The sequence below is a fragment of the Sinocyclocheilus grahami genome, unplaced genomic scaffold (assembly GCF_001515645.1).
Source record: "Sinocyclocheilus grahami isolate Dianchi unplaced genomic scaffold, SAMN03320097.WGS_v1.1 scaffold927.1, whole genome shotgun sequence".
In the NCBI taxonomy this organism is placed as follows: domain Eukaryota; kingdom Metazoa; phylum Chordata; class Actinopteri; order Cypriniformes; family Cyprinidae; genus Sinocyclocheilus; species Sinocyclocheilus grahami.
Genome location: NW_015506106.1, coordinates 571,706 through 597,975, shown reverse-complemented (window position 1 = coordinate 597,975; position 26,270 = coordinate 571,706). Strand labels below are relative to the sequence as shown.

The window sequence follows — 26,270 nt, the reverse complement described above, 5'->3', positions numbered from 1 at the left end:
GTGACATTGCGCGCATAGTTTGTGTGCGAGTCTGTGATGATTTCCGCCGCGCGAGTCAATCTAATCAGCTGTGATCCACTACAAATCTCACATTCAGGACTCATGTTCATTGACGGGTGGCTCATTTCCAATGGAATGTCATCACTTTAGGCTTGAGTCATCTGATCGCGCGGGTTGTTCGGAGCTGATATCGGATCCAGCACAGGGCCGGTGATTGTCGCGCATGAAGCCGGAGAGAGCAACAGAGGAGCGGCTGTGATTTCTGCGCTCCGTCGGTACCACGCCTCCGCTTCCACTACTGAACTCATCACTTTATGCAGCTTATAATGCACTACATAATCAACATTTAACTCCTTATATTGATATATTTTAAAGTGTTAAGTTATTGTTTAGCTTTTTTTAATTGTATAATTTATATTTAATGATAGGGTTCATATATATAAAAAAAATAAGTAGGGTTTTTAGTAAACACGTTTATTTTATTAAAATATTCTGTAAATAAATATTTAAAATATATTTATATTGTATATATTTTTTTAAATTACGTAGATATATGTATTGAAATATAAAAAATACAATTGTATAAACTCAAATTTTTATTTAACATTTATTTTATTAAAAATTACTTTAATCAAATATGTATTGTGCAGTATTGTTTGTTTAACAATTGTATTGTAATATATGCATTATAAATATAATGTAAGACACACACACACACATATATTTCAATTAACACTATTTTTTTAGTAAATGCATTTATTCATATATTTCCATAAATCAATATTTCAAATATTTTTCTATTGTATATTGTGTGTATTGTTTGTATAACAATTCTAGATTTTATTATTGTTATTGTAATTATTATTATTAATCATTATGCAATACTGTAGATGTATTATATAATATAATAATATTATGCATTACGTATAATATAATAATTATATATTATTAATATATAATTAATATTATGTGCATGTGTATATATATATACAAATTGGAGCAGAGTGCATTCTCATACTTTTAAGTTTAATCGTTTTGATGACTTTAATATTTCTTTAATATGTGGAAAATTGTCACGATAAAGAATAGGTGTGTCCAAACATAAGTCTGGTAGTTTGCATAGTATTTGCAACACAATATGCATAATATTTATATGCTTTTCAGCTGCTTAACAATTAGGAACTACTTTGACATTTCGCCTTTTTAATGTAATTGCAAAGAGAAGTTAGTTATAAAAAGTGTGCAACAAGTCAAATGGTGTAGTTTGAGTTTTCTGTCTGTCATGTGTTTGGAGTGTAATGAACGTATGTCATTGTGTATGCCGTCTACAGCTGATTCCCCGTGTGCCAACTCATCAGAGCACACGACACCCGCAGCATAATCAGCTTCAGCAGGTTTGAACAAACACCCTCCAGATGATCAGCACAAGATGCCAGCAGCTGAACAACTAGGTAATGATGTGTGTTTTACACCACAGATGACACTGAATCAATCCGTGATGTCTGTCAATGGCTCTTTCTGTCTCTATTGATTCGTTAGTTTCATGCATCTCTCTACACAACAACACAGTACTACCATATAATTGTATTCTATGTAATATTTTAAAATAAAATATTTTTTAAAAAGTGTAATAAACACTATATAACATTTTTAAAAAGCTGTAAATAAATATAAAAATATTTTTTAAAACATTCTGTGTAGTATTGTTTTGAATAACAAATATTATTATTATTATTAAAATGCATGATATATGTAAATGTATTTGTTTTTCAAATATTTATTTAAATAAAAAAATAATATAAAAATACACACATGTATTTTTGAAATAAAATATATTGATCTATTTTTAAAATATATTTCTATTTTTGTGTACTTTTTTTTTTTTTTTTTTTAATGTTTGTTTGATTTGAACTACACCAGTGCTTTCTCAGCAGGGACACCTGTGTCCTTTAAACTTTAGGGCAATTTTATCTCTGACCTGTTATGATCACCAGGTGCATGGTCTGAAAACACACCGTCCATAGACTATTTTGGGCTGCTCTGGTGTTTCTTTATGAACTGAATAAAGCATCAGGGTGCTGTTTTTAAACAGACCTTTTTTTTTTAAATTATGAACTAGGTCTGTTAAAGTAGGCCATTCATTTAATACTCCGTAAGATCCAATGCCTTTAAAGGAACACTCCACTATTTTTTAAAATAGGCTCATTTTCCAACTCCCCTAGAGTTAAACAGTTGAGTCCATTCAGCCGATCTCCGGGTCTGGCGGTAGCACTTTTAGCTGTAGCTTAGCATAGATCATTGAATCTGATTAGACCGTTAGCATCTCGCTCAAAAATGACCAAAGAGAAAGAACAATACTCTCATTCCGGCGTAATAATCAAGGAACTTTGCTGCCGTACCATTGAGAGTATTGTTCTTTCTCTTTGGTCATTTTTGAGCGAGATGCTAACGGTCTAATCAGATTCAATGATATATGCTAAGCTACAGCTAAAAGTGCTACCGCCAGACCCGGAGATCGGCTGAATGGATTCGAAAACAGTAAAACTCAACTCTAGGGGAGTTGGAAATTGAGCCTATTTTCAAAAATAATGGAGTGTTCCTTTAAGTCTCTGGATTTATTTCACGGAGCAGACATGGAGGTGATGACCCCTCTGATGGAGGAAGCAGGAGGTGAGGAGGAGGATGTAGACATAGATGAAGATCCAGAACATCTGCCGCAAGGCATCACGTGAGTCTCACATCAGGGTTTCTTTTGTAGATTTGGGTTATAACAGCTGTTTGTTTGCAAACAGTCATTTCATCTGTAACAGATGTGTGTGTGTGTATAAACAGCATATTCTCATATTACGTAATACACCATGTTGTAACCTCTTTCATGTCTGACATCTTCCTGCTTTGAATAACAACATTAATGCAGACAAAACGTCTGTTTTCTCTGTTCCTCAGGTTTACTCAAACCCTGCTGCATCTCTTAAAGGGGAATATCGGCACAGGATTGCTTGGGCTTCCTCTAGCAGTGAAGAATGCTGGGATAGTGGTATGTAGCATCGCAGCTTGTGTGAAAACGCATGAGCGATGAACCCAGTATAAATCCATTTCTGTTGCATACAGAACCTTACTTTCCTTCTTTTCAAAGTTGTAAAACTGACCCGGAATCCGGTGACTCTTCTAGTTTTTGTGTCCAGGATTTCAGGGTCAGAATGTTAGTAAAACCAGATCATTCCAAGTACACCATGAATCCGACTGTAAAAACCTGAAATGCTTAAGAGGAGTATTAAATGTATTTGTTGTTCCCACAAATAGAATTGCAGCTTTATTGCACCTGTAATTAGATTTGTTTGTTTTCACCATCATGTCCTGATCGCCGGATAATGACTGTTGGTGACCGGATAATGGGTGGAAAGGTTCTAATGTGAGTTTAAAACAGGTCAGACTGGTTTACAGACTGAACCTGTGCAGGCTGTATTGTGTGCTGACAGCTCAACTGCTGTGTGTTTGTAAGCATGTCAGTTCACAAACTTTATTGCTGCCATAAATGCCTTGTGCAGTATGTAAGCAAAGTTCACACTGAGAGAGAACGATAAGGCTTTATTGCCCTAGAAGACACAGATAGTATCTTTTAAAACTGTTTTAAAAGAGTCTAAAACACATGATTCTCTTTCTTTTCCTTCAGCTCGGTCCAGTTAGTCTGCTTCTGATGGGCGTTGTGTGTGTCCACTGCATGCACATCCTGGTCAACTGCAGTCATCAGCTCAGTGAGCGGTAAGAACGCACCAATCACAGCCTACTGCTTCAGTCGCCACAACCAATCACATTTCAGCTTCTGTTTTGTTTTTTCCTTTTTCAAACTGTCATGAGTCCTGGCATGATGTTTAGAGATGTAGTTAATGAAAAATGTGAGGGCGAGACATTTCAGTAATGGAGAAGTGGTTTGATTTTGAAAAAAGGGTGTTGAAAAGCAGAACTTGGACTAGGCATAACTAAGCATGGTTTCTGTGGTGAATCAGGTGTTATGATCAGTGATTATTTTCTTAATAAAATACTAATTTTTTACATTGGAACTGGGGTGCGATGGCTGACGCGAATGCTTTTGTCACATTGAGCCTTGATGCTAACATGAGCGACCTAGGTTTGAGTTATATTAGTCAGGGTTATTATAGTTAACTAAAACTGAAACTAGTGTGTCCACTGCATGCACATCCTGGTCAACTGCAGTCATCAGCTCAGTGAGCGGTAAGAACGCACCAATCACAGCCTACTGCTTCAGTCGCCACAACCAATCACATTTCAGCTTCTGTTTTGTTTTTTCCTTTTTCAAACTGTCATGAGTCCTGGCATGATGTTTAAAGATGTAGTTAATGAAAAATGTGAGGGCGAGACATTTCAGTAATGGAGAAGTGGTTTGATTTTGAAAAAAGTGTGTTGAAAAGCAGAACTTGGACTAGGCATAACTAAGCATGGTTTCTGTGGTGAATCAGGTGTTATGATCAGTGATTATTTTCTTAATAAAATACTAATTTTTTACGTTGGAACTGGGGTGCGATGGCTGACGCGAATGCTTTTGTCACATTGAGCCTTGATGCTAACATGAGCGACCTAGGTTTGAGTTATATTAGTCAGGGTTATTATAGTTAACTAAAACTGAAACTAATACATATTAGTGCTGTCAAACGATTAATCACATCCAAAATAAAAGTTTTTGTTTACATAACATATGTATGTGTACTGTGTTTATTTGTTATGTATAATATAATACACACACATTCAGTATATATTTTGAAAATATTTACATATATATATACATTTATATATTTATATTATTATATTTTATATAAATATATTTAGTATATAAACATAACATATTTGCCTTAAATATATACATGTGTTTGTATTTATATATACAAACAGCACTAATATATATATATATATGTTACTTGAAATAAAATGAACGTTAACTGAAAAAAATATAAAAAAACATTTTCTAGTTGCAAAGGCAAAATTCTCATACTAAAATAACTAAAACTAAAACTGAAATAAAAATTTATAAAAACTGTATTGACATATATATATATATATAAACTACTAAAACATTACAAAAAACGACAGAAATTAACATGAAAACAGAAAACCTAAAAGTAAAAACTGATTCAAAATATGAATAAAAACTATAATAGTATCTCAATGACACTAAAACAACACTGACTTTATTAATATTGGAATTATATTGGAAAGTTTTTATTTTTATATTTTACTTTTAGCAATTTAGTTGTTGTTTTTTGTCTACATGGGATTTATTTGTACTTATTTTAGTTCATCTAAGTGAAAAAGAGAAATAGAGCTGCATTAATAATTGTTAAAAGATTGCGATCTTGATTCAAACACTAGGTGGCGACAAGTGACTGTTAAAAAATGCATTTGTCATCGAGCCATTCATTCAAGAGATTTGTTCAAAAATGCTGATTCATCCAGTAACCATACAAGTGAAAGTAGTGAGTCATTGAATCATTCATTCAAACCACTTTTTCATACTTTTAATATTAAAAATGTTATTTATTAGTTTTGGTTTTAATAAATATATTTTAAATATTAAACATTTTAAGAATTCATTAAAATTATATAAACACATTTAAAATAATATTTTGTAACAGCCTCTAGTAAATTACACATATTGTTTAGTTCAGAATCGTGGGAAAATGAGGATCTCTATTTGAGACAAAAAAAATGGTGATTCTCAATTTATCCAGAATCATGCAGCTTTAACGAAAAATGTGCTTGGCACCTAAATGAAAAATAAGTTTATTATTAATATGTATTTTAAATATTTTATTTTATTTTCTGTTAACACTAATTCCAATTAACGAAAAATTTTATTTATATATATATATATATAAAGGGGTTAGTTTTCGTTAACTATAATCTATTATAACCCTGGTTCTAGTCCAACTTATAATGCTTGTATGATTTTATTTTATTTTTTGGTCAGCTGAACCCCATTGACCTAAAATATTGCCTTGAAGACCCCTTATAATTGAATATTTCAATAATTTAACAATGTATTTGCATGATCACAGTTCTGTGATGTTGGTTAATGGTCACATGGCATGCAGGTTTTTATTGTTTTATACATTTTATATATATATACATACATATATTTATATATTTTTTTTTGTTGGTTCTATTTATATTTGAATGATTTAAATATTAGCTTTTCATCCACTTGTGATCCACTCGTATCTCAGTCCCATTCTTCTCTCTCCCGACTAGCCTCCTGTCATTCTTCACTTTACCTGGATAATAGACAAAAATAACCCCCAAAAATAGTCATTTCATACAAAGCAGGTTCTCATCTAAGCCTTTAGATAAAGCATCACACAGTACAGGTGACCAAAGGTGGATTTCAGATTATTGTGACCCCCTGGTGGAGTCCCCCCCCCTCTTTTCTTTGAAATGTTTCTGGAATTCTAACCAGACATTTGATCCTGTTGGTGACAGAAAACTGAAGCTCACTTCCCATGCAACACAGCAAACACGCATGCAGTGAGAGCCGAATAAAGAGACTCTCATGTCGCATTTGAAGGCTGTTCCTGATGGGTAACCTGGAAAACAGATCTCATTAACTGTTCAGATAAACAGATCGTTTGTGAAATTATAGTCATGGTGTTTTTGCAGTCACCTCAAATATTTGAAGCATGCATATTGTGTATTCTGAACGCAGCGGTTTTCTAGCGTGTGGACTTTCCTGCAGTCTGGATTTCTGTCTGTGCGTTCACACTTAGAAAACACCCTTCATGCATGCGTTCCCTCTTCAAACGCGATCAAAGGCCTCTCCCTCGGGTCTGACTGCTGCATCTGTCAGAGGTGGGCCGGCGTTCTACAGTGTGTGTCAGTGTTCGTGTGAAGAGTTGTCATCCTCATGCTCATCAGTGTGCTGTCATATTTGTCAAGTTATCGCAGTGAGGATATGTTATCAGATTATCAGTTAATTAGATGAGATTTGGCTGTTTTGGGATTATTTCATCAGGGTTATTATAATTAATTAAAACCTTAAACGTGCACCCGTGCTTTGTGTGAAATTAGTATTTTTGGGAGTTATTTTTGTCGATTATGCTAGTAAAGTGATGATTGGTGGGACTGGGAAGTAGTAATGGGACTGAAACATGAGTGGATGAAAAGCTAGTATTTAAATCATAAAAATAGAATCATCAAAACAAGAAATTTAATATAAAAAATGTATTATTAAAAATATTTTTACCTGCATGTCATGTGACCATTAACCAAGATCATAAAAACTTATGTGAATTCATTGTTCAATTATTGAAATATTAATAAATTAATAAAAAAAAATTGGGAATCCCTGCATTATAAGTTGGACTTGAAACATGGTTATCTAAATCAAATTTTTTCGTCTATTTGCCAAGGCAACATTTCTAATTTTCACTTTGTGATGTACTAAAATATTGAAGGTAAATGTGATATACTAAAATAACTAAACTATAAGTAAAATAAAAATGAATAAAAACTAAATAGACATATAAACAAAAACTAATAAAAATGGCAAATCACACAAGTGAGTTACTAAAACTTTAACAAAGATTACAATGAAATGAAAATGGAAAATATATCAAACAAATTCAAAATATTAATAAAAACTGTAATAGTAACTCAATAGTAAAATAACACTGCATTGCATCAGCTTCATAACCCTCTCCATGGATAGTGGAAATTATTGTATTAAAATAGTTTAAATGTAATAATGTATATGCACATCTCAGTTGCTGTAATTTAATTCATATAAGCCTTTAGCACATAATATAACATATTATATAATATACTGTCTTCATGTGTTAGAAGCAAACCATAAAAGAGGTACGCTACCATTTAAAAGTTTGTGATTGGTAATATTTTTTGGAAACAAGTCTCTTATGCTGACCAATGCTGCATTTATTTGATAAAAAAAAATTGTCAAATATTATTACAGTTTTTTTTTTTTTGAATATGTTGTCAAATGTAATTTATTGCTGTGATCAAAGCTGAATTTTCAGCATCATTACTCCAGTCTTCAGTGTCACATGATCCTTCAGAAATCAGTCTAATATTTTTCAGAATTCTTAGAGTAATAGAAATTTCAAAACAACAGCATTTATTTGAAATAGAATTTATTTGTGCGTTATAAATGTCTTGCTGTCGCTTTTATTTTTTATCACTTTATTGTTATTACTTTTATCAATTTTAATTTAATATGTCCTTGCTAAATACAATTATTACATAATCTTATCATATTATGTTATATGTTATGTTATGTGTTTTATGTTATGTTATGTTTTATATGTTGTTATGTGTTATATGTTATGTTATGTTTTATATGTTATGCTATGTTATGTTATGTGTTATAGGTTATGCTTTATATGTTGTTATGTGTTATGTTATGTGTTATATGTTATGTTATGTATGTTGTTATGTGTTATATGTTATGTTGTGTTATATGTTATGTTATGTTTTATATGTTGTTATGTGTTATATGTTATGTTATGTGTTATTTGTTATGTGTTATATGCTATGTTATGTTTTATATGTTATGCTATGTTATGTGTTATATGTTATGTTATGTTTTATATGTTGTTATGTGTTATATGTTATGTTATGTGTTATATGTTATGTTATGCTTTATATGTTGTTATGTGTTATATGTTATGTTATGTTTTATATGTTGTTATGTGTTATATGTTATGCTATGTTATGTTATGTTTTATGTTATGTTATGTGTTATGTTATGTTTTATATGTTATGTTATGTGTTATGTTATGTGTTATATGTTGTTATGTGTTATGTTATGTGTTATATGTTATGTTATGTGTTATGTTATGTTATGCTTTATATGTTATGTGTTATATGTTATGTTATGTTTTATATGTTATGTTATGTGTTATATGTTATGTTATGTGTTATGTTGTGTTTTATATGTTATGTTATGTTATGTGTTATATGTTATATGTTATGTTATGTGTTATATGTTGTGTTATGTGTTATGTGTTATGTTATGTGTTATATGTTATGTCATGTTTTATATGTTATGTTATATGTTATGTTATGTTATGTTGTGTTATATGTTGTGTTATGTGTTATGTTATGTGTTATATGTTATATTATGTTTTATATGTTATGTTATGTGTAATATGTTATGTTATGTTATGTTTTATGTTATGTTATGTGTTATATGTTATGCTATGTTATGTTATGTTTTATATGTTATGATATGTGTTATATGTTATGTTATGTTATGTTTTATATGTTGCTATGTGTTATATGTTATGTTATGTTATGTTTTATATGTTATGTTATGTGTTATGCTATGTTATGTTATGTGTTATGTTATGTGTTATGTTGTGTTTTATATGTTATGTGTTATATGTTATATGTTATGTTATGTTATGTGTTATATGTTGTGTTATATGTTATGTTATGTGTTATGTTATGTCATGTTTTATATGTTATGTTATGCTATGTTATGTTGTGTTATATGTTATGTTATGTGTTATATGTTATGTTATGTGTTATATGTTATGCTATGTTATGTTATGTGTTATATGTTATGCTATGTTATGTTATGTGTTATATGTTATGCTATGTTATGTTATGTGTTATATGTTATGCTATGTTATGTTATGTGTTATATGTTATGTTATGTTTTATATGTTATGTTATGTGTTATATGTTATGTTATGTTTTATGTTATGTTATGTTATGTGTTATATGTTATGTTATGTGTTATATGTTATGTTATGTGTTATATGTTATATGTTATGTTATATCCCTAAAAGAGAACTTTTTGGACGTCCCTTTGGTGATGTCCTTGAAAAGGAAAAAGTATTCATAAACTAATTTTCCCTATTTTGAATCGTTTTTTTTGGCATCACCAAAGAGAGTTCTTGTCAGATTTAGCTTTAGGGGTCAGTTTTGTCCCCAACCACATGCAATATGAGTGTCATGTGTGATGAACTTTTTTTGTCCTTCCTCTTTTATTGAAGTGTTTTGTCTGCATTTTCCCCTCTAGAATTACACAAAAAGCATTTTTTTTCTGCACTGCTTTGTTCTTGAAGAATATTTGCCTTTGTTTTTCTCTCTCTCTGTCTCTCTCTCTGCCTCTCCTTGCTCACAGGTTGAAACGTTCCCCCCTCGGTTACAGCGACACGGTTGCAGTTGCCATGGAGATGAGTTCCTCCCAGTGCCTGAGGAAAGGTGCTCATTTTGGGAGGTGAGCTATCCCATCATGAAGTTCATTGGCATGACAGGCCCCCCCACACCCCCCGCATGTGTATATGTGATCGAGAGAGAGAGGGAAGGCAAGAGGGCAAATGTCTGTGCTTGAATGAATATATTCATTAGAGAGCGGAGAGACAGGACGCTGCCTGCAGTGATCTGATGTCCCACACACACAGAGACCTCGCGCCCAGAATCTTAAAAAGATCGGTCTTATCAGGATAATATACTACATAATTATACATATAATATTTTACTATACTAATATAAAATAAAATAATAATAATTATATTTTTATATTTAAATAATGTTAATTAAATAAATATTGTAATAATATCTTATATGGCATATATAGCTATGCATTTTTTCGTCATTTGTTTGTGGAAAAGCCTGAAATCACCTCGCTATTTTTTGACACTTTTATGATGCTTTTGCATCTTTTTTTAAAGTCTTTATTCATAAAAAAGAGCATGATCTTTAAATGAAAAGTCATAGAAAGTCATATGGGTTTCGAACAACATGAGGTTGAGTAAATTATGACTATTTCTATTCAGTGTTGTTTTAGTATTAATTATATACGATTATAATTTTATTCGTCTTTTTAATTGGCTTTTATTTTTATATTTTCATTAAATGTATTAAATTATTTGTATATTTTTATAGAATTTTACTGTTATGGACTTTAGCCATTTTCTGTATTTGTATTTTTTTTATTCTTTAAGTTTAGTGTTTTTATGTCAGCTTATTTCCATCAGTTGCAAAGCCAACCTTTCTCATTTAAATCAAATATTTACATATTACCTTATTTCATGAATAAAAATGTTTTTTTAATAGTTTTAGTTAATAACAATATTTCCATTTTTAGGTGAACAATCCCTTTAAGAGCTTAAAAGGTATAAAAAAATCGTATCACATGGCTTTCTGACATGGCTTTTTTATTTTTGTATAAAAGCCGCTGTATGATTGGCCATTGTTGCAGCTGATTTCCTACACTATGCTAGTTTAATGTCACTCACATCACATAATCTCTGTCTATAATACTCTCATATCAATATCTTTTGCAGGCACTTGGTGAATTTCTTCCTGGTTTTGACCCAGCTGGGCTTCTGTAGTGTTTATTTTGTGTTCCTAGCTGAGAACATTAAACAGGTATGTGTGACAGTAGAGCTCCAGAAGTTCATTTTCTCCATAGATAAACTGATTTGTATTATGTGACGGAGCCAGAGCTAATGAAAACTAATGGAAATACACATTTCCAGAATAAAGCCCGGCAGCTGGAAGTCAGATTTCTTCTTCGAATGTAACAGGCAATTCGTGCAAGTTCTGTTTTGAATGAAGTCAAAGCTGCGTGTGTGTGTGCGTGTGTGTGTGTGTGTGTGTGTGTTAGGTGATGGAGGGAGCTCATCTGAACAGCTCTGTGGAGACTGTGCTGATACACTCCAACAGCTCAGAGGAGGGCGCCGTGGCTACAGGGCTGGACCTGCGGCTCTACATGGTCTTCCTCCTTCCCTTCATCATCGTTCTGACCTTCATCAGAGACCTGAGGAACATGGCCGCACTTTCCGCCATCGCCAACCTCTGTATGGCTGTCAGCCTCATCCTCATCTTCACATATATACTCAACGTAAGTATGTGTGCGAGCTGCACTATTTTCTTTTTTTCAGATTAAGATTGTGATTTAAAATGCATTTATAAAACGGAGAGTTCCGGTCCTTGATTCTGATTGGTTGAGCCATGCTCGAAGCTGTTGTAAATTACTCTACGAACATACGCCTTTGTTTACTTTGTCTGTTGCTTGGCAAACACTTTATTGCATCCACAACTGTTTCTGAGGAACTACGTCGTTTGGTGGAAGAATACTGTTTTTATTCATACCATTACACTTTATTTGCTCGGTTTTATTTTGTGAAACCTTACTACATATATGGAATAACCGTTTTATAAAAGCAATAAAAGGCCCCGTGAAGCCGTGGTTTACAGTGAATTTATAACAGCTAAGGGGGTTTTAGGCACTTCGTTTCGCGTATAAATTCACAGTAAACCACGGCTTCTTGGGGCTTATTGATTTATTTTATACAGCTCCAGGTTTGCTGTGATTATGTAGCAAATTAGCAATATAATTATTATTATTACTACTTAACAAAACTAGTAAAATAGTAATATTTTTATTGTAATATTTTACTGTAAAATCAAGTATTTCATAAAAAATTATATAATAAATACTAATAATTATTATTTATTTAGTAAACAAACTATTAAAATAAGAAACATTACTAATGTAATATTTAACTGTAAAACAATAATATATTGTAATTGTAATATGTTACTGTAAGATAAATCAAGAAGAAACTTAATAAAATAATAGCTATTATTATTATAATAATAATTATTATTAAACAAAACTACTATTCTTATTAAAATAAGAAATATTATAATCAAGTATTTAACAAAAATAACATAATAGTAATAATTATTATCAGTAAATTAATCCAAGAAATATTACTAATGGAATTTCACTACAAAATAAAAGGTTTGCTGTGATTATATAGCAATATGACTATAAAATAATAATAATTATTACTTCTACTAGTACTACTAAAAAAAACTATTAAAATAGTAATATTTTTATTGTAATATTTTACTGTAAAATCAAGTATTTCATAAACAATTATATACAATAATTGCTATTTATTTAGTAAACAAAAATTACTAATGTAATATTTAACTGTAAAATAATAATATTGTAATTGTAATGTTACTGTAAAATAAATCAAGAAGAAACGTAATAAAATTATTATTAAACAAAACTATTCAAATAAGAAATATTATAAACAAGTATTTAACAAAAATAATATAATAGTAATAATTATTATCAGTAAATTAATCCAATAAATATTACTAATGGAATGTCACTACAAAATAAAAAATAACAAGTATTTAAGAAAAATAACAATCATTATTTTACTTTACAGTACAACTGTAAAATACAATACTGATATGACAGTTAATTATGGCTGTCTAATTTCTTCATTTTCAGATATTAAACCATTAAGCTTTTATTTTGGCATAAACCTCATGGATTCCTTAAAGCTGCCATGAGCTTCAGTTATTGTAATGAAGCGAGGTTATCAGCGCCTCTCATTACAAACCTGGGACGATGGTGGACGCTTGTTACATTCACAAATGCAACTCAAACTGATGCAGAAGAAGAGTTTGCATTGAGCAGCATTTACTGTGAGCCGCTCTGAGATGCTGAAAAAAAAGAACACAGAGCCGTGCTTCACTCTTGCAGTTCATATTTATTTAAATATATCACAGGCTTTGTGATTTGATAATTGCACGAAGCCATATCGCAGTCTTGGTTTTATTCTGATTAATTGTGCAGTCTCATATGTCTAGATGTCTAGTCTCATATATCCACTTTTGTAGTCATTGTTCAGCCTAGGAACACGACTGATACAAGCCTATGCACGCAAACGCTCACAAATTGGATGAGGGATTTTTGTATGCAGCAGATTGTCAGGGCTGTGGGTGGCTAACATTAGATCTGTACATGTACTGTTCCTGTTTGTGTGCGTGCGTCTTTCATCCTCCATGTCACAAAGAAAGACTGCAATTATAATCCTGATGTGAAACTATATCATGCCTTTTACCATCTCTGACTGTCTGTAGGATGTGAGTGATCCCAGACGTCTGCCGTACGCCTCCACGTGGAGGAAGTTTCCCTTCTTCTTTGGAACAGCCATATTTGCCTTTGAAGGAATTGGAGTGGTGAGATGATGATTCAGGTTTTATTCATTTTGATTTTGATTCTTCATGGTGTTTGATGTTAATCTGTCATTTTATTTTTTTTATCAAGTTTTCCTTGGGTATTGAAGAAATGCGGTATAATTATAAAATAGCAATTTTACATTGTAGTAATATTTTAAAATATTACTGTATTTATGATCAAATAAATGCAGTCTAGATGAGCATGAGACTTATTTCAAAAACATTTTAAAAAAAAAATCTTCTCAACTCCAGACTTTTTAATAGTGTGCTTCTTGCTTTTTTCTATGGTCTTATAAATTATTAATAAATAATAATTTATTAAAATAAATGATTTATTTAGTTATTTATTGTAAATGCTGAGCTAGTTGCAATGCAGTATGGGATTTTTTTTTTCTGCAAGGAGTACATTTACATGAATAGATCTGGCAGATGCTTTTATCCAAAGCAACTTGCATATTTTCAGTGCAATATTACAAAATAGTTTTTAATATCTTCTTTAAAAAAACATATGCATTTTATAATTTACTATAAATTGTTATATTACCCTGCCATTAAATTACAAAACAAGTAAACAATGCTACAAGGGGTGATAATACATTTGACATCTCTCCTCTTTTGACCACCATAATCAATCTCTCTCTGTTTTTCCTCTGCTGGAGAGTCATGGAAAGACAATGGTGGATTTTTTTTTCTTTCACCATTAGAGTAACCACGGAAACATTTTTGAAAAGGTCCTGAAAATGGTGTCAAAACATAATAAACTGGAAGTGCTGATACTTGCAGATTCCCCGATTCATGCATTCCCTGGGAATTGAACCCAAGACCTTGCCGTTGCTAGCTCCATGCTGTGCTATTTGAGCTACAGGATGCATGATGTGCTTCTGAATTTGATCAAAGGAAGGTGTCTTAGAAGGCAGCATCATCTTGCACACTACTTTTTGGACTAGGCTTTGTGCATGTGATGCCTGGAGCAAATCTTCACCACCTTCCGATCAATCTCCTGGATTTTTCTCTCTCGCTTTGTTTGTGTAGGTTCTTCCATTGGAGAATCAAATGAGGGAACCGAAGCGATTCCCTCAAGCCCTCAACATTGGCATGGGCTTCATCATCATCCTCTACGTGACCCTGGCGACGCTGGGATACCTCCGCTTCAGAGACGACATCAAAGGAAGCATCACGCTGAACCTTCCACATGACTCCTGGTAAATATGATGCATAGACACTTCAAAAGTCCATCAGACATCAAAGAGGGGATGTGGAGTTCTCTCTACGTTCAAAAGAACAGCGTTTATTTGAAATAGAAATCTTTTGCAACATAATTAATTTAATGCATGCCTGCTGAATATATATTTTTTTTTTAACAAATCATACTGACCCCAAACTTTTGAACAGTATTGTGCATATGTAATAGTATAAATAAATCGAAATAAAATATAATAGTAATATTATAGTAAAAAAAAAAAATATATATATATATATAATTTTTTATTTTTTTTAATATATAAATTAATTCACGTTAGAACTTTAAAACGGGTTCAGTCCGGCCTGCATCATGTTCCCAACCGAGTCTCTCCTTATGTTTTTCTCGACTACCTCCAAGTAAAAAGCGGCAAAAGCTGAAAAATAAAAATATAAAAAGTCTCATCCATCACATCTGTTAAGTCAGTTCAGTTTAGTTATCGCAGCACTCTGCTACAGTGGAGTTAAAGTCAGAGAACTGATATTAAAACTCCTCGCTGGAGTCTTTGAAGCATCCTCTGCATTCACTGTCAGAAACATCTCGACTGATTGATCGCAGCTCGGAGCGACTTAAGATCAAATTACGGAGAAATCAAAACCAGCTGCTTTCAAGTGTAGCTCTAACTAAAGCCTGCCATTTCCAACTAACTTTCCTGGAGACTTTTATTAGCAGTTAACGTATTTCTAGATCTCATTAGCATCCTTTCAGCCGAGGACAATCTGCCACCAGATCCAATTCAGGATCTGGTTTGTTGACATATCCAGCAGTGACAGCAGTGTTCTGCAATGTGGCACTGTTAAACAACTCTACCATTTAAGTTGCTAAGTTTAAGTCAGTTTTTAAAAATTATTGTATTCTGTAAGGATGCATTAAATTGACAGTAAAGACATTTATGATGTTACAAAATATTTCCAATAAATGTCCTTTTGAACTTTCTATTCATCAAAGAACCCTGAAAAAAAATGCATCACATTTCCACAAAAATATAAAGCAGCACAACTGTTTTCAACACAGCAAAGCATCATATTAGACTGATTTCTGAAGGATCATGTAACACTGAAGACTGGAGTAATGATGCTGAAAATACAGCTTTGATCACAGGAATAAATTACAGTTTACAATATATTCAAATGGAAAACCGTGATTTTAATTTGTAATAATATTTCACAATATTGCTGTTTTTACTATATTTTTTAATAAAATAAATGCAGCCTTAATGAGCATAAAAGGCTTATTTAAAAAAAAATTCGGACTCCAAACTTTTAAACGTTAGTGTAAATCTTTTATAGTTTGCTACCATTAAGTTGAGACAAGAAAACGTAAAAACAAGCTGTAAAATTGGTGGAAGAATTCAAATATTTAATAAATGTTTTTGAAAAACCATCATAAAAACAAATCAGTCAGTTCTAGTATTTTTTAAAAAGAAACTAAACTGGTTCTCGTTTTTTTCCCAACCCTAATGTTGAAATCAGCACAGTGTGGGTTAATGGTTTTTCAACAAACGCATAGTCTGTGTGTTGAGTTTCCTTGAAGTCGTGCGTTGCATCATTGACGTTCTTCAATCCTTAAAGGGATAGTTCACCCAAAAAAAAATTCTGTCATTATTTACGCACCCTCATGTCGTTCCAAACCCGTAAGACTTTCGGAACACAAATTAAGATATTTTTGATGGAATCTGAGAGCTCTCTGATCCTCCTATAGACAGCAATGTAATTACCGCGATCAAGGCTGTATGCTGTTTTGTGTCAGCTGCGCCACGCGGATACGCTGTTTACGTCGATTACGCTTTGATTTGAACGAAAATAGCGTATCTGCGTGGCGCAGCTGACACAAAACAGCATACGCAATTTACATTCAGTGGATACTCTCCAAAATGGCGCTAGGGTGATGCGGAGGAGACGAATTGTTGAATAAAGTTTTTTTTTTGTTTGTTTTTTTGCTTTTGCGTACAAAAAGTATTCTCATAGCTTTGTAAAATTACGGTTGGACCCCTGATGCCACATGGATTATTTTACCGATGTCCTTGCTATGTTTCTGGACCTTGATCGTGGTAATTGCATTGCTGTCTATAGGAGGGTCAGAGAACTCTCAGATTCCATCAAAAATATCTTAATTTGTGTTCCGAGGATGAACGAAAGGTCTTACGGGTTTGGACCGACATGAGGGTGAGTAAACAATGACAGAATTTTTGGGTGAACTATCCCTTTAATTGCACATTCTGTGGTTTCTGACTGGATCTGTTCTCCGTTTCTCTGCAGTATTCATGTGTGTGTGTGTGTGTGTGTGTGTGTGTGTGTGTGTGTGTGTGTGTGTGTGTGTGTGTGTGTGTGTGTGTGTGCGTGTTGCAGGTCTAATCAGCTGGTGAAGGTCTTGTACTCGTTCGGTGTGTTTGTGAGTTTTGCGGTGCAGTTTTTCGTGCCGGCAGAGATTCTGGTTCCGCCCGTGTGTGGACGCATCAGGAAGAGCTGGAGACGGGTGGCTGATCTCAGCCTGCGAGCGCTGCTCGTCTGCCTCACCTGTGAGTGAACAAACACACACACACACACGCTCCTGTCTAAAACACTGTGAGCTGCCTCTATAACCAGCATTTTAAAGCATCATAGTCATGTATTTTATGATAAAGCAGTCCCAGAATGCATTGTGTCAATCTCAGTGAAAACAGAAAATCCAAGATTGTGAATCAAATGAACAGAAAAGCTGTATGACAAGTATACTTGTATTTCATTCAATAAATATCATTTAAAATAGTGTTGCACTATTAGTTCATCTTGTGTTATGCTCCTCCTCCATCATCCTCTTTGTTTCTCATTCTGTTTTCTCTGCACTACATCCTATCTATCTACTTCCTATTCCTATCTGCTCCTCATCCTAATCCTCCCTCTAGTATCCATTGGTGATGAGAGGAGTGATAGTGGAGGTTTGTTCCCCTCCCAAAATGATGGATTGATGCTATGAACCATTGTAAACCTGAAGGCTTTTGGATTAGTTTGATATATGTTTTTTATCTTGGAAAAAATTGAGTCTGCCACTGAACCGTGAACCATCCAGAGACCTAAAATATGAAAATAAATATTTGTTTAACATCGTCAGTCATGCAGGTACGAGTGAAAGAGCATTTGCTATGAAAAAAGAGAATGAGAGAGAATGTTGCAGGAATTGTGTGCAAACGCAAAAAGAGTGGATGAAAAAGTGAGTGATGGTGTGTGCTTTTGAATTCGAAGCAGAGAAAAATGGAGCGAGACTGTGTGAAATGCAAGCTGTTAAAACAGGATCTGCCTATCAGTGTTCTTTTAATATTATTTATATACTATTCTAATATTTATTCATATTTTGACAGTTTTATGTGTATAGTTTTGCATTTTTCCATTATATTTATTTATCCATCCATCATCAAGTTATCATTCTAGCTATTTATTGTTCTATCTGATGTTCTTTTTATCATTCCTTCTATCATCCATCCATCCATCCATTGTTCATTCTATCCATCTATTCATCCAACGTTCATTCCTTCATCCATCCATTGTTCATTCGATCCATCCATCATTCATTCTATCCATCCATCCATTGTTCATTCTATCCATCTATTCATCCAACGTTCATTCCTTCATCCATCCATTGTTCATTCGATCCATCCATCATTCATTCTATCCATCCATCCATTTTTCATTCTGTCCAACTATCCATCGTTCATTCATTAATTCATTCATCCATTGTTAATTCATCTATCCATCCATCCATTATTCATGGCCATCTATCCATCATTCATTCTACCCATCATTCATTCTATCCATCCATCCATTGTTCATTCTATCTATTCATCCATCTATCCGTCCATTGTTCACTTATTCATTCTATCCATCCATCCATGTATCATTCATTTCTCATTCCATTGTTCATTCATCCATTCCTTGTTAATTCTATCCATCTATTCATCCAACGTTCATTCCTTCATCCATCCATTGTTCATTCTGTCCATGCACCCATTTTTCATTCCATCTATCCATCGTTCATTCATTCATCCATTGTTAATTCATTTATCCATCCATCCATTATTCATTGTCATCTATCCATCATTCATTCTATCATCTATCCATTTTTCATTCTGTCCATCTATCCATTGTTTATTCATTCATTCATCCATTGTCAATTCATCTATCCATCATTCATTCTACCCATCTATCCATCATTCATTCTATCCATCCATCCATTGTTCATTCTATCTATTCATCCATCTATCCGTCCATTGTTCACTTATTCATTCTATCCATCCATCCATGTATCATTCATTCATTTCTCATTCCATTGTTCATTCAATCCATCTATTCATCCAACGTTCATTCTATCCATCCACCCATTGTTCATTCATTTATCCATCCATCCATTATTCATTGTCATCTATCCATCATTCATTCTATCCATCCATCCATGCATCATTTATTCATTCCTCCATCAATTGTTCATTTGTCCATTCCTTGTTCATTCTATCCATTCTGTCTATCAGTCTAGAAATCTGTATCATTCATTCATTTCTCATTCCATTGTTCATTCAATCCATCTATTCATCCAACGTTCATTCTATCCATCCACCCATTGTTCATTCATTTATCCATCCATCCATTATTCATTGTCATCTATCCATCATTCATTCTACCCATCTATCCATCCATCCATTGTTCATTCTATCTATTCCTCCTTTGTTCACTTATTCATTCTATCCATCCATCCATGCATCATTTATTCATTCCTCCATCAATTGTTCATTTGTCCATTCCTTGTTCATTCTATCCATTCTGTCTATCAGTCTAGAAATCTGTATCATTCTATCTGTCTTTTTATCTTTTTAGTCATTCTAGAAATTTGTATTATTCTAGCTAACTATCCATTGTTCTACCTATTGTTCTAGACATCATATCAGCTATTAATCTATTATTATAGTTATTGTTCTAGCTGTTATTAATAGTAACTATCATTCTACCTCTTGTTCTAACCACCTATCTATTGTTCCAGGTATTGTTTTTGCTATTCATCATTCTAGCTATTTTTTAGTGACCTATCTTTCTTGCAATCTACCATTCCAGCGATTTGATATTGTAGCTATCTATCATTCTATGTAGATACAATCTTTCTTCCCTCCCCAGTGGCCCTGCTCACTATTCATTTAGGGTCTGTTGTTCTCTCCATCTCTCTGGTCTCCTTGGACATATCACCTTCTCCGCTTATAAGATTTTTTTTTTATTGCATCCATGACTTTCTTTCTCTCTTTTGTCCCGACCTCTCGGTTACTCGCTGCTCGCTCTCTCTCTGCAAAGTTTCAAGTTGCAACATGCCGACATGAAAGAAACAAGGACACCATTATTTAAAGTGAAAAATAGTCACATTAATTCATTGCTAAACTGCATTTAACATTTTCAGAATTATGCATTTCCGCGTAAAACGATAGTTGGTGGGAAATTATGTTAAGTGGAACTTGATTTTATCCAGTGGAGTTTGGCCAAGATATTACTGGTTTATATTATTGTCTCTGCCCACACAGCAGGAAAGTCATTTCAGAGGCAGAGAAAGTCATTACATTTTGATGAAAGATTATGAAAACATTCAAAATAAAATGCGCCGTTAAGTTGTGTACAATAAGACCAGGGACATTTATTAGGATGGAAAATAGCAGGGTTCCCACATTCTGAAAACATTGTAATTATTTAAATTAGAAATTGAAACAAAAGACAAATATATTTCACGCTTTGTGAGCAAATTGCTCTTTTTTTCAAGGCAGTCTATAAAAGTGTATCCAGTAGTCACAGACACCTGAAAAAATAATTGGAAAAGTAATGACTCCAATAATGATATATAACTTTAAATAAAAAAATATATAAAATTAAAATATATTACTTTAATATAAAATGAATTAAAAAAATTAAATACATTTCAGAAAACTTAAATGTATTGTGTATCCACAAATTATATATCATTGTTAGAATCAAATCATGATCTCTAAAAATATATATAATTAAAGAAAAAAATATTTACACACACACAGACCTTTTGACCTTTGAATTGCCATGACTGGATAAAGATTTCTGTAGGTAAAAATATAATAATTTCATATTTCAATAAAGATAAAAATTCATTTTAAAATAAAATAAATTCAAACAACTAAAATAAAAAATTTAAAATAAATGTTAATCATCTTGAAATATGAAATGATTTAATATTAATCTTAAATATCACATGGAACTGCATCTTGTAGGTCTGTTGGCGTGTTTTATGTGGCATGTAGCTCTGAGGAAGTTCTAGAAGAGGCTCGTGGAAATGCTGGTGGATGGGGTAATGAGCTCTGAAGGTTGCGGGTCAGTGGCCTGTGCTGGTAGATAAAAAGATGAAGTTCTCATTCTGTCACTCGCTGTCTTTTATCTCTCTATGTGTTCTTTCTGCCTGACGTGCTTCCTCCCTCTTTCTCTGGCCCAAGGCCGTCACCCCTCTGAGCGCTGTGATAGATTAGTGGGTGCATTGTGTGTATGGATATACGTATGTGTGTTTGTGTGCCGTGCATGTCTTTTATGGTGTGTGTGAGAGCTGGGGTAGAGTTAAGGGACTCATTCAGTGTCTGCTCATTTATCTCAGTCTTCCTGAGGCTCTGTGAATTATTACCTGCCTGCCCTACGGAGACAGGCCCATCATGGAGCTCTCCGCTGAGGCCTGTCACGGAGCTCCGTGATAGGGCTTATCACGCACCTGCATGCTGAGGCCCTTCCTTCCGAGACATTCTCCAAGAAGCCTCTGGCTTTGAGGTGTTTGTGTAGGAAGTTAAGTGGTTAAGGCTCACTGGTAACCCAAAGGTTGCTGGTTCAATCCCCTCAAGGATCAAGCTATGGAATCTCAGGTTGCTGCACTTCGATCATTATATATTAACATTAGTTTTTATTAATGTTTTGAAATTAGTTTTATTTTTGTATTTTCCTTATCAATTTTGTGGTGCAGTTTTTAAAAATGTCTATATAGTTATTAATATTATATTGTTTTAGTGTTATTTGAATACTTCAACAAACTAAACAAATTATTTCAGTTAGAAAATTACTGAAGTAAACTAAGAATAAAATTAATGAGATCCGAATCATTTAAGAATTAAATTACTGAAATAAAAGTTTAATAAATAAAAAAAGTAATAGTTTTTTTTTTTAAGATTTCATTTTAGTTAACGATAAGTCATTTTGAAAATATGAAATTAAATTTGTCTTTAAACTCGATAACGCCAACTTGGATTGTCTCTAAAACAAGTATATGAAATAGCAATAGTGATGTTTGCTTCAAATATTCGTATTTGGTTATTTGCATGCTTGTGTGTTTTTAGATTTCCTTTTTGAACGTGTGTCCATTTGTTGGTGTTGGTTTATCTCTCATATCATGTGCCGAACTGTCAAACGTTTATCCTGAGGGTGGCAGTAGCACACAGAGAGGAGACACTGAAGCGTTCATGCATGTTTGTGAGATAGTGTTCAGAATGCATGAGCGAGAGCGAGAATCCAGTGTGTGTTACATGTTACTGGTTTCTTCTGCAACAGAGAGAAGGAGAGCGAGACAGGGAGAAGATGTAGCTTAGAGAGCAGGTGTGACACTTCACACTCGAGTCTCATGAATTAAACATGTATGGACAGCCTGTGTGTGTTTTATAAAAGGCTGCGAGGAGCATTTGCAGTCATTCCACTAAAAGCTGTATATGCGCGTGGATATAAATTGTTGTGCCTTTGTTTTCAGGTAAAAGTGAAGGGGTTTTGTCTTCCACGTCAGCAGAGAAGCTGAATATTGATTTTTGATTTAGTCCTTCAGCCACGATCCTCAGCATACACCCGTCCACACACCAGTCAGGATGGCAGAGAGTTAAAAACACACACACACACACACACACACACACACACACTGCAGTTTGAAACCACAGCTGGATAAATTGTGAAGTTGTTGCTTTGTAGCTTTTTGCACAAACTGCTCATAAATAACATTGGTCTCTGCATCTTTTTTTCTTTATTATAATTAGTGGTGACCATAAGTATGAAATTTTGATATGTAACATGCCTTGTAGTGCAAACAAGAAAAATTGACCTACAATTTTGGCCCTAGCAACCACTCACAACACCCTAGCAACCGCTCAACAGATGGGCAACTGCATTGTGATTGTTTATATATCCCAACACATCCTAGCAAACAGTCCACCCAGAACACCTTAGCAATGCCCTAGCAACCACCCACAACACATTAGCAACTGCAGTGTAACACTGTGCCAACACATCCTAGCAGCCACATAGCAACACTTTAGTAACCCCCCACAACATGAGAAAATGCATTGTGATGGTTTATAGAACCCAATACATCCTAGCAACCACCCACAACTCATAAATAACTGCATTGTAATACTTCAATACTTTACTTATCCTAATACACCCTAGCGAACTCTTAACCACCAACCAGAATACCCTAGCAACCACATAGTAATGTCCTAGCAATTACACAACACACCAACAAGAACACTTAGCAGTGCCCTAGCAACCACTCACAATACAGTATATCCCAACACACTATTGTACACCTAGCAACTGTATAGTAACACCCTAGCAACCATCCAGATTACAAATGTTTTTTACTATTATTAAATGCCATTACAGGAATTAGTAATATTTTCAATTAGCTTCGTATATTTTTTTTTTGAGTTTTCAACTTCAGTAATTCTGTTATGTGCTTTCATATATATATATATATATATATATATATATATTTTTTTTTTAATGAGTTTCACATGGGCAAACACCACTCATGTTTTCTTAAATCTCAATTCTCTTGATCTCTCTCTCAGGCATAACAGCAGTCTTGATACCGCGGTTAGATCTGGTGATCTCATTGGTCGGCGCGGTGAGCAGCTCGGCGCTGGCGCTCGTCTTCCCTCCGCTGGTGGAGCTGGTGGCGTTTCCCAGCCAACCTCCTCTCCTGCTCCTCAAAGACCTCTCCATCGCTGCCTTTGGCTTCATCGGCTTCCTGACTGGAACCTACGTGACGCTGGAGGAGATCATTTATCCCGACGACCAAGGACAGACCCGTCTCCATGACAATGGGAACTGGGCCACACCCACTACCTCACCGCCCTGAAGACCACACCCACAAACAAAGGACCAATCAAGGCACAGTTCCATATTTAAAGGGCATAGACGCTTCTTCCTGTGACTGTGGCTCTGGGATGGAGAGCTTGTCTTATAGGGTTTGAGGTGGGGGGTTTTTTCTGTCATTTTTCATTCCACAGGCACATGCCGAGGTGTGCGCCTGTAGCGTGGATGCAGGTGTGTGTGAGTGAGTGAGTGATGGTGTGCGTGGGAAATATTTCCTTCATACAAGCTTATGGACTTTCCATGACTTCACCCTGTTCTAGATGGAATGGGTTTTACTCCATCAGGTCGCTGGACCGTATAGCATGATGGGCCGTCAGCTTTTAACACTGCGGGAGAGCGCCAGAGAAATATTGCACACTGTAAAGAATGTACATTCTCGCTGACTAGAGAGATTATTAATAAACCAATCGTTTCTCCTGTGGCTTGCAATATTTAATTTACTTATTTTGTTCTTTTTTTGGCTGCTGCAGTATTCAGGGGAATAATGAGTCTTTTATTTAATGACAAACATTGGAACATTAAATGTATTTCTGGCTTTATAAGCTGTTAAATAAAAATCCACTCTTGATTGTAGAAAACGAGCAGAACTATTCAGGATCCAAAACAAGCTGTTTCAGCCGTATCTGTAGTCATATAACACAAAGTTTTTGACTCATCCCTCAGTTTGTAAAGATCAAGTTTTTACTAATGCATGTACAAAAGAAGGCATTCAAGAAGCTTTATAGTTAAAGCTCTTAATTAAGTACGAAAATGTGTTTCTAAATAATCCTTTTAGTGATGAATTTCTGATTGTTACCAACAAAAATCCATTTTTTACTGTTAATTTATAGAAATAATTTTTTTTATTTTTTTATTATATCTATTATTTTAGTGTTCTCGGAGTTTAACTTTTATTTTATTATTTTCAGGGCTACCAAAACTAACTGGTGTTATTTAAAGATGTTTAATAGAATTACATTTCCCAGCACTCACATTAGTGTTATTGCCGACTAGTGGCATTTTCATGTTAATTCAGATGGGTTGTGAGGGTCTTAAATTGTATAATATACCATGTATACAAAACTCAGTGGATACTCTCCAAAATGGCGCTAGGGTGACGCGGAGGAGACTGAACTGTTGAATAAAGTCGTTTATTTTTTTTTCTTTGCGTACAAAAAGTGTTCTCGAAGCTTCGTAAAATTACGGTTGGACCCCTGATGTCACATGGATTATTTTAGCGATCTCCTTGCAAGGTTTCTGGACCTTGAGCGTGGTCATTACATTGCTGTCTATAGGAGGGTCAGAGAGCTCTCAGATTCCATCAAAAATATCTTAATTTGTGTTCCGAAGATGAACGGGGGTCGTACGGGTTTAGAACGACATGACGGCGAGCCATTAATGACAGAATTTTCATTTTTGGGTGAACTATCCCTTTAATTTTTGTTTTGTATACATGGTATTTTATAAAATTTAAGACCCTCACAACCCATCTGAATTAACATGAAAATACCTCTAGTCGGCAATAACACTATCCCTTTAATTTGTGACCTTTGTTTTTTTGTTTTGTTTTGAATTGTGTTTTGAACAAGCAATGTTAGTAAGTACAGTTATAGTTAACTAAAACTAAAAAAAAAAGTTACTTAAATGTGAACTGGAATAAGATAAAATAAAAATAAACAACTTCATAAATTAGATTCACTTCTTCTGTACAAAAACATTATTTGAGCTGCTGTGTTTCCAAGTGAAACAGGATAATCATTGAGGATACATTTTTGGCATTAGATTTTAAACATTGTGAATTCATTAGAAAAATTGGCATTTATACCAGAACAGTGCCTGGGTGGAAAAAATTAAGAGGGTTTGGTGATGTCAGCCGA

General features: G+C 33.7%; 1 protein-coding gene across 3 annotated transcripts; it reads left to right on the top strand.

Moving 5' to 3' along the window:
• LOC107564370 (proton-coupled amino acid transporter 4-like) lies at positions 1 to 24,788 on the top strand. Of its 3 annotated transcripts, none has more exons than XM_016249433.1 (12): positions 1 to 275; positions 1,359 to 1,451; positions 2,632 to 2,728; positions 2,947 to 3,037; positions 3,674 to 3,762; positions 10,157 to 10,252; positions 11,322 to 11,406; positions 11,645 to 11,881; positions 13,930 to 14,028; positions 15,061 to 15,230; positions 17,617 to 17,786; positions 24,108 to 24,788. In XM_016249433.1, the coding sequence occupies exons 2-12, from the start codon at positions 1,430 to 1,432 to the stop codon at positions 24,395 to 24,397; spliced, it is 1,446 nt and encodes a 481-aa protein (XP_016104919.1). In that variant the 5' UTR covers positions 1 to 275; positions 1,359 to 1,429; the 3' UTR covers positions 24,398 to 24,788. The 3 variants fall into 3 exon arrangements, with proteins under 3 accessions (XP_016104919.1, XP_016104918.1, XP_016104920.1); XM_016249432.1 differs by having other exon boundaries at positions 1,332 to 1,451; XM_016249434.1 differs by lacking the exons at positions 1 to 275; positions 1,359 to 1,451; positions 2,632 to 2,728; positions 2,947 to 3,037; positions 3,674 to 3,762 and adding an exon at positions 4,186 to 4,233.
• Positions 24,789 to 26,270: the final 1,482 nt, after the last annotated feature.

Excerpts from the sequence above, each read along its gene's own strand:
- LOC107564370 (XM_016249433.1), top strand. The coding sequence starts at position 1,430 with ATGCCAGCAGCTGAACAACTAG. Across the intron at positions 3,038-3,673 it reads TGAAGAATGCTGGGATAGTG|CTCGGTCCAGTTAGTCTGCT; the intron begins GTATGTAGCATC and ends CTTTTCCTTCAG. Across the intron at positions 17,787-24,107 it reads GCTGCTCGTCTGCCTCACCT|GCATAACAGCAGTCTTGATA; the intron begins GTGAGTGAACAA and ends TCTCTCTCTCAG.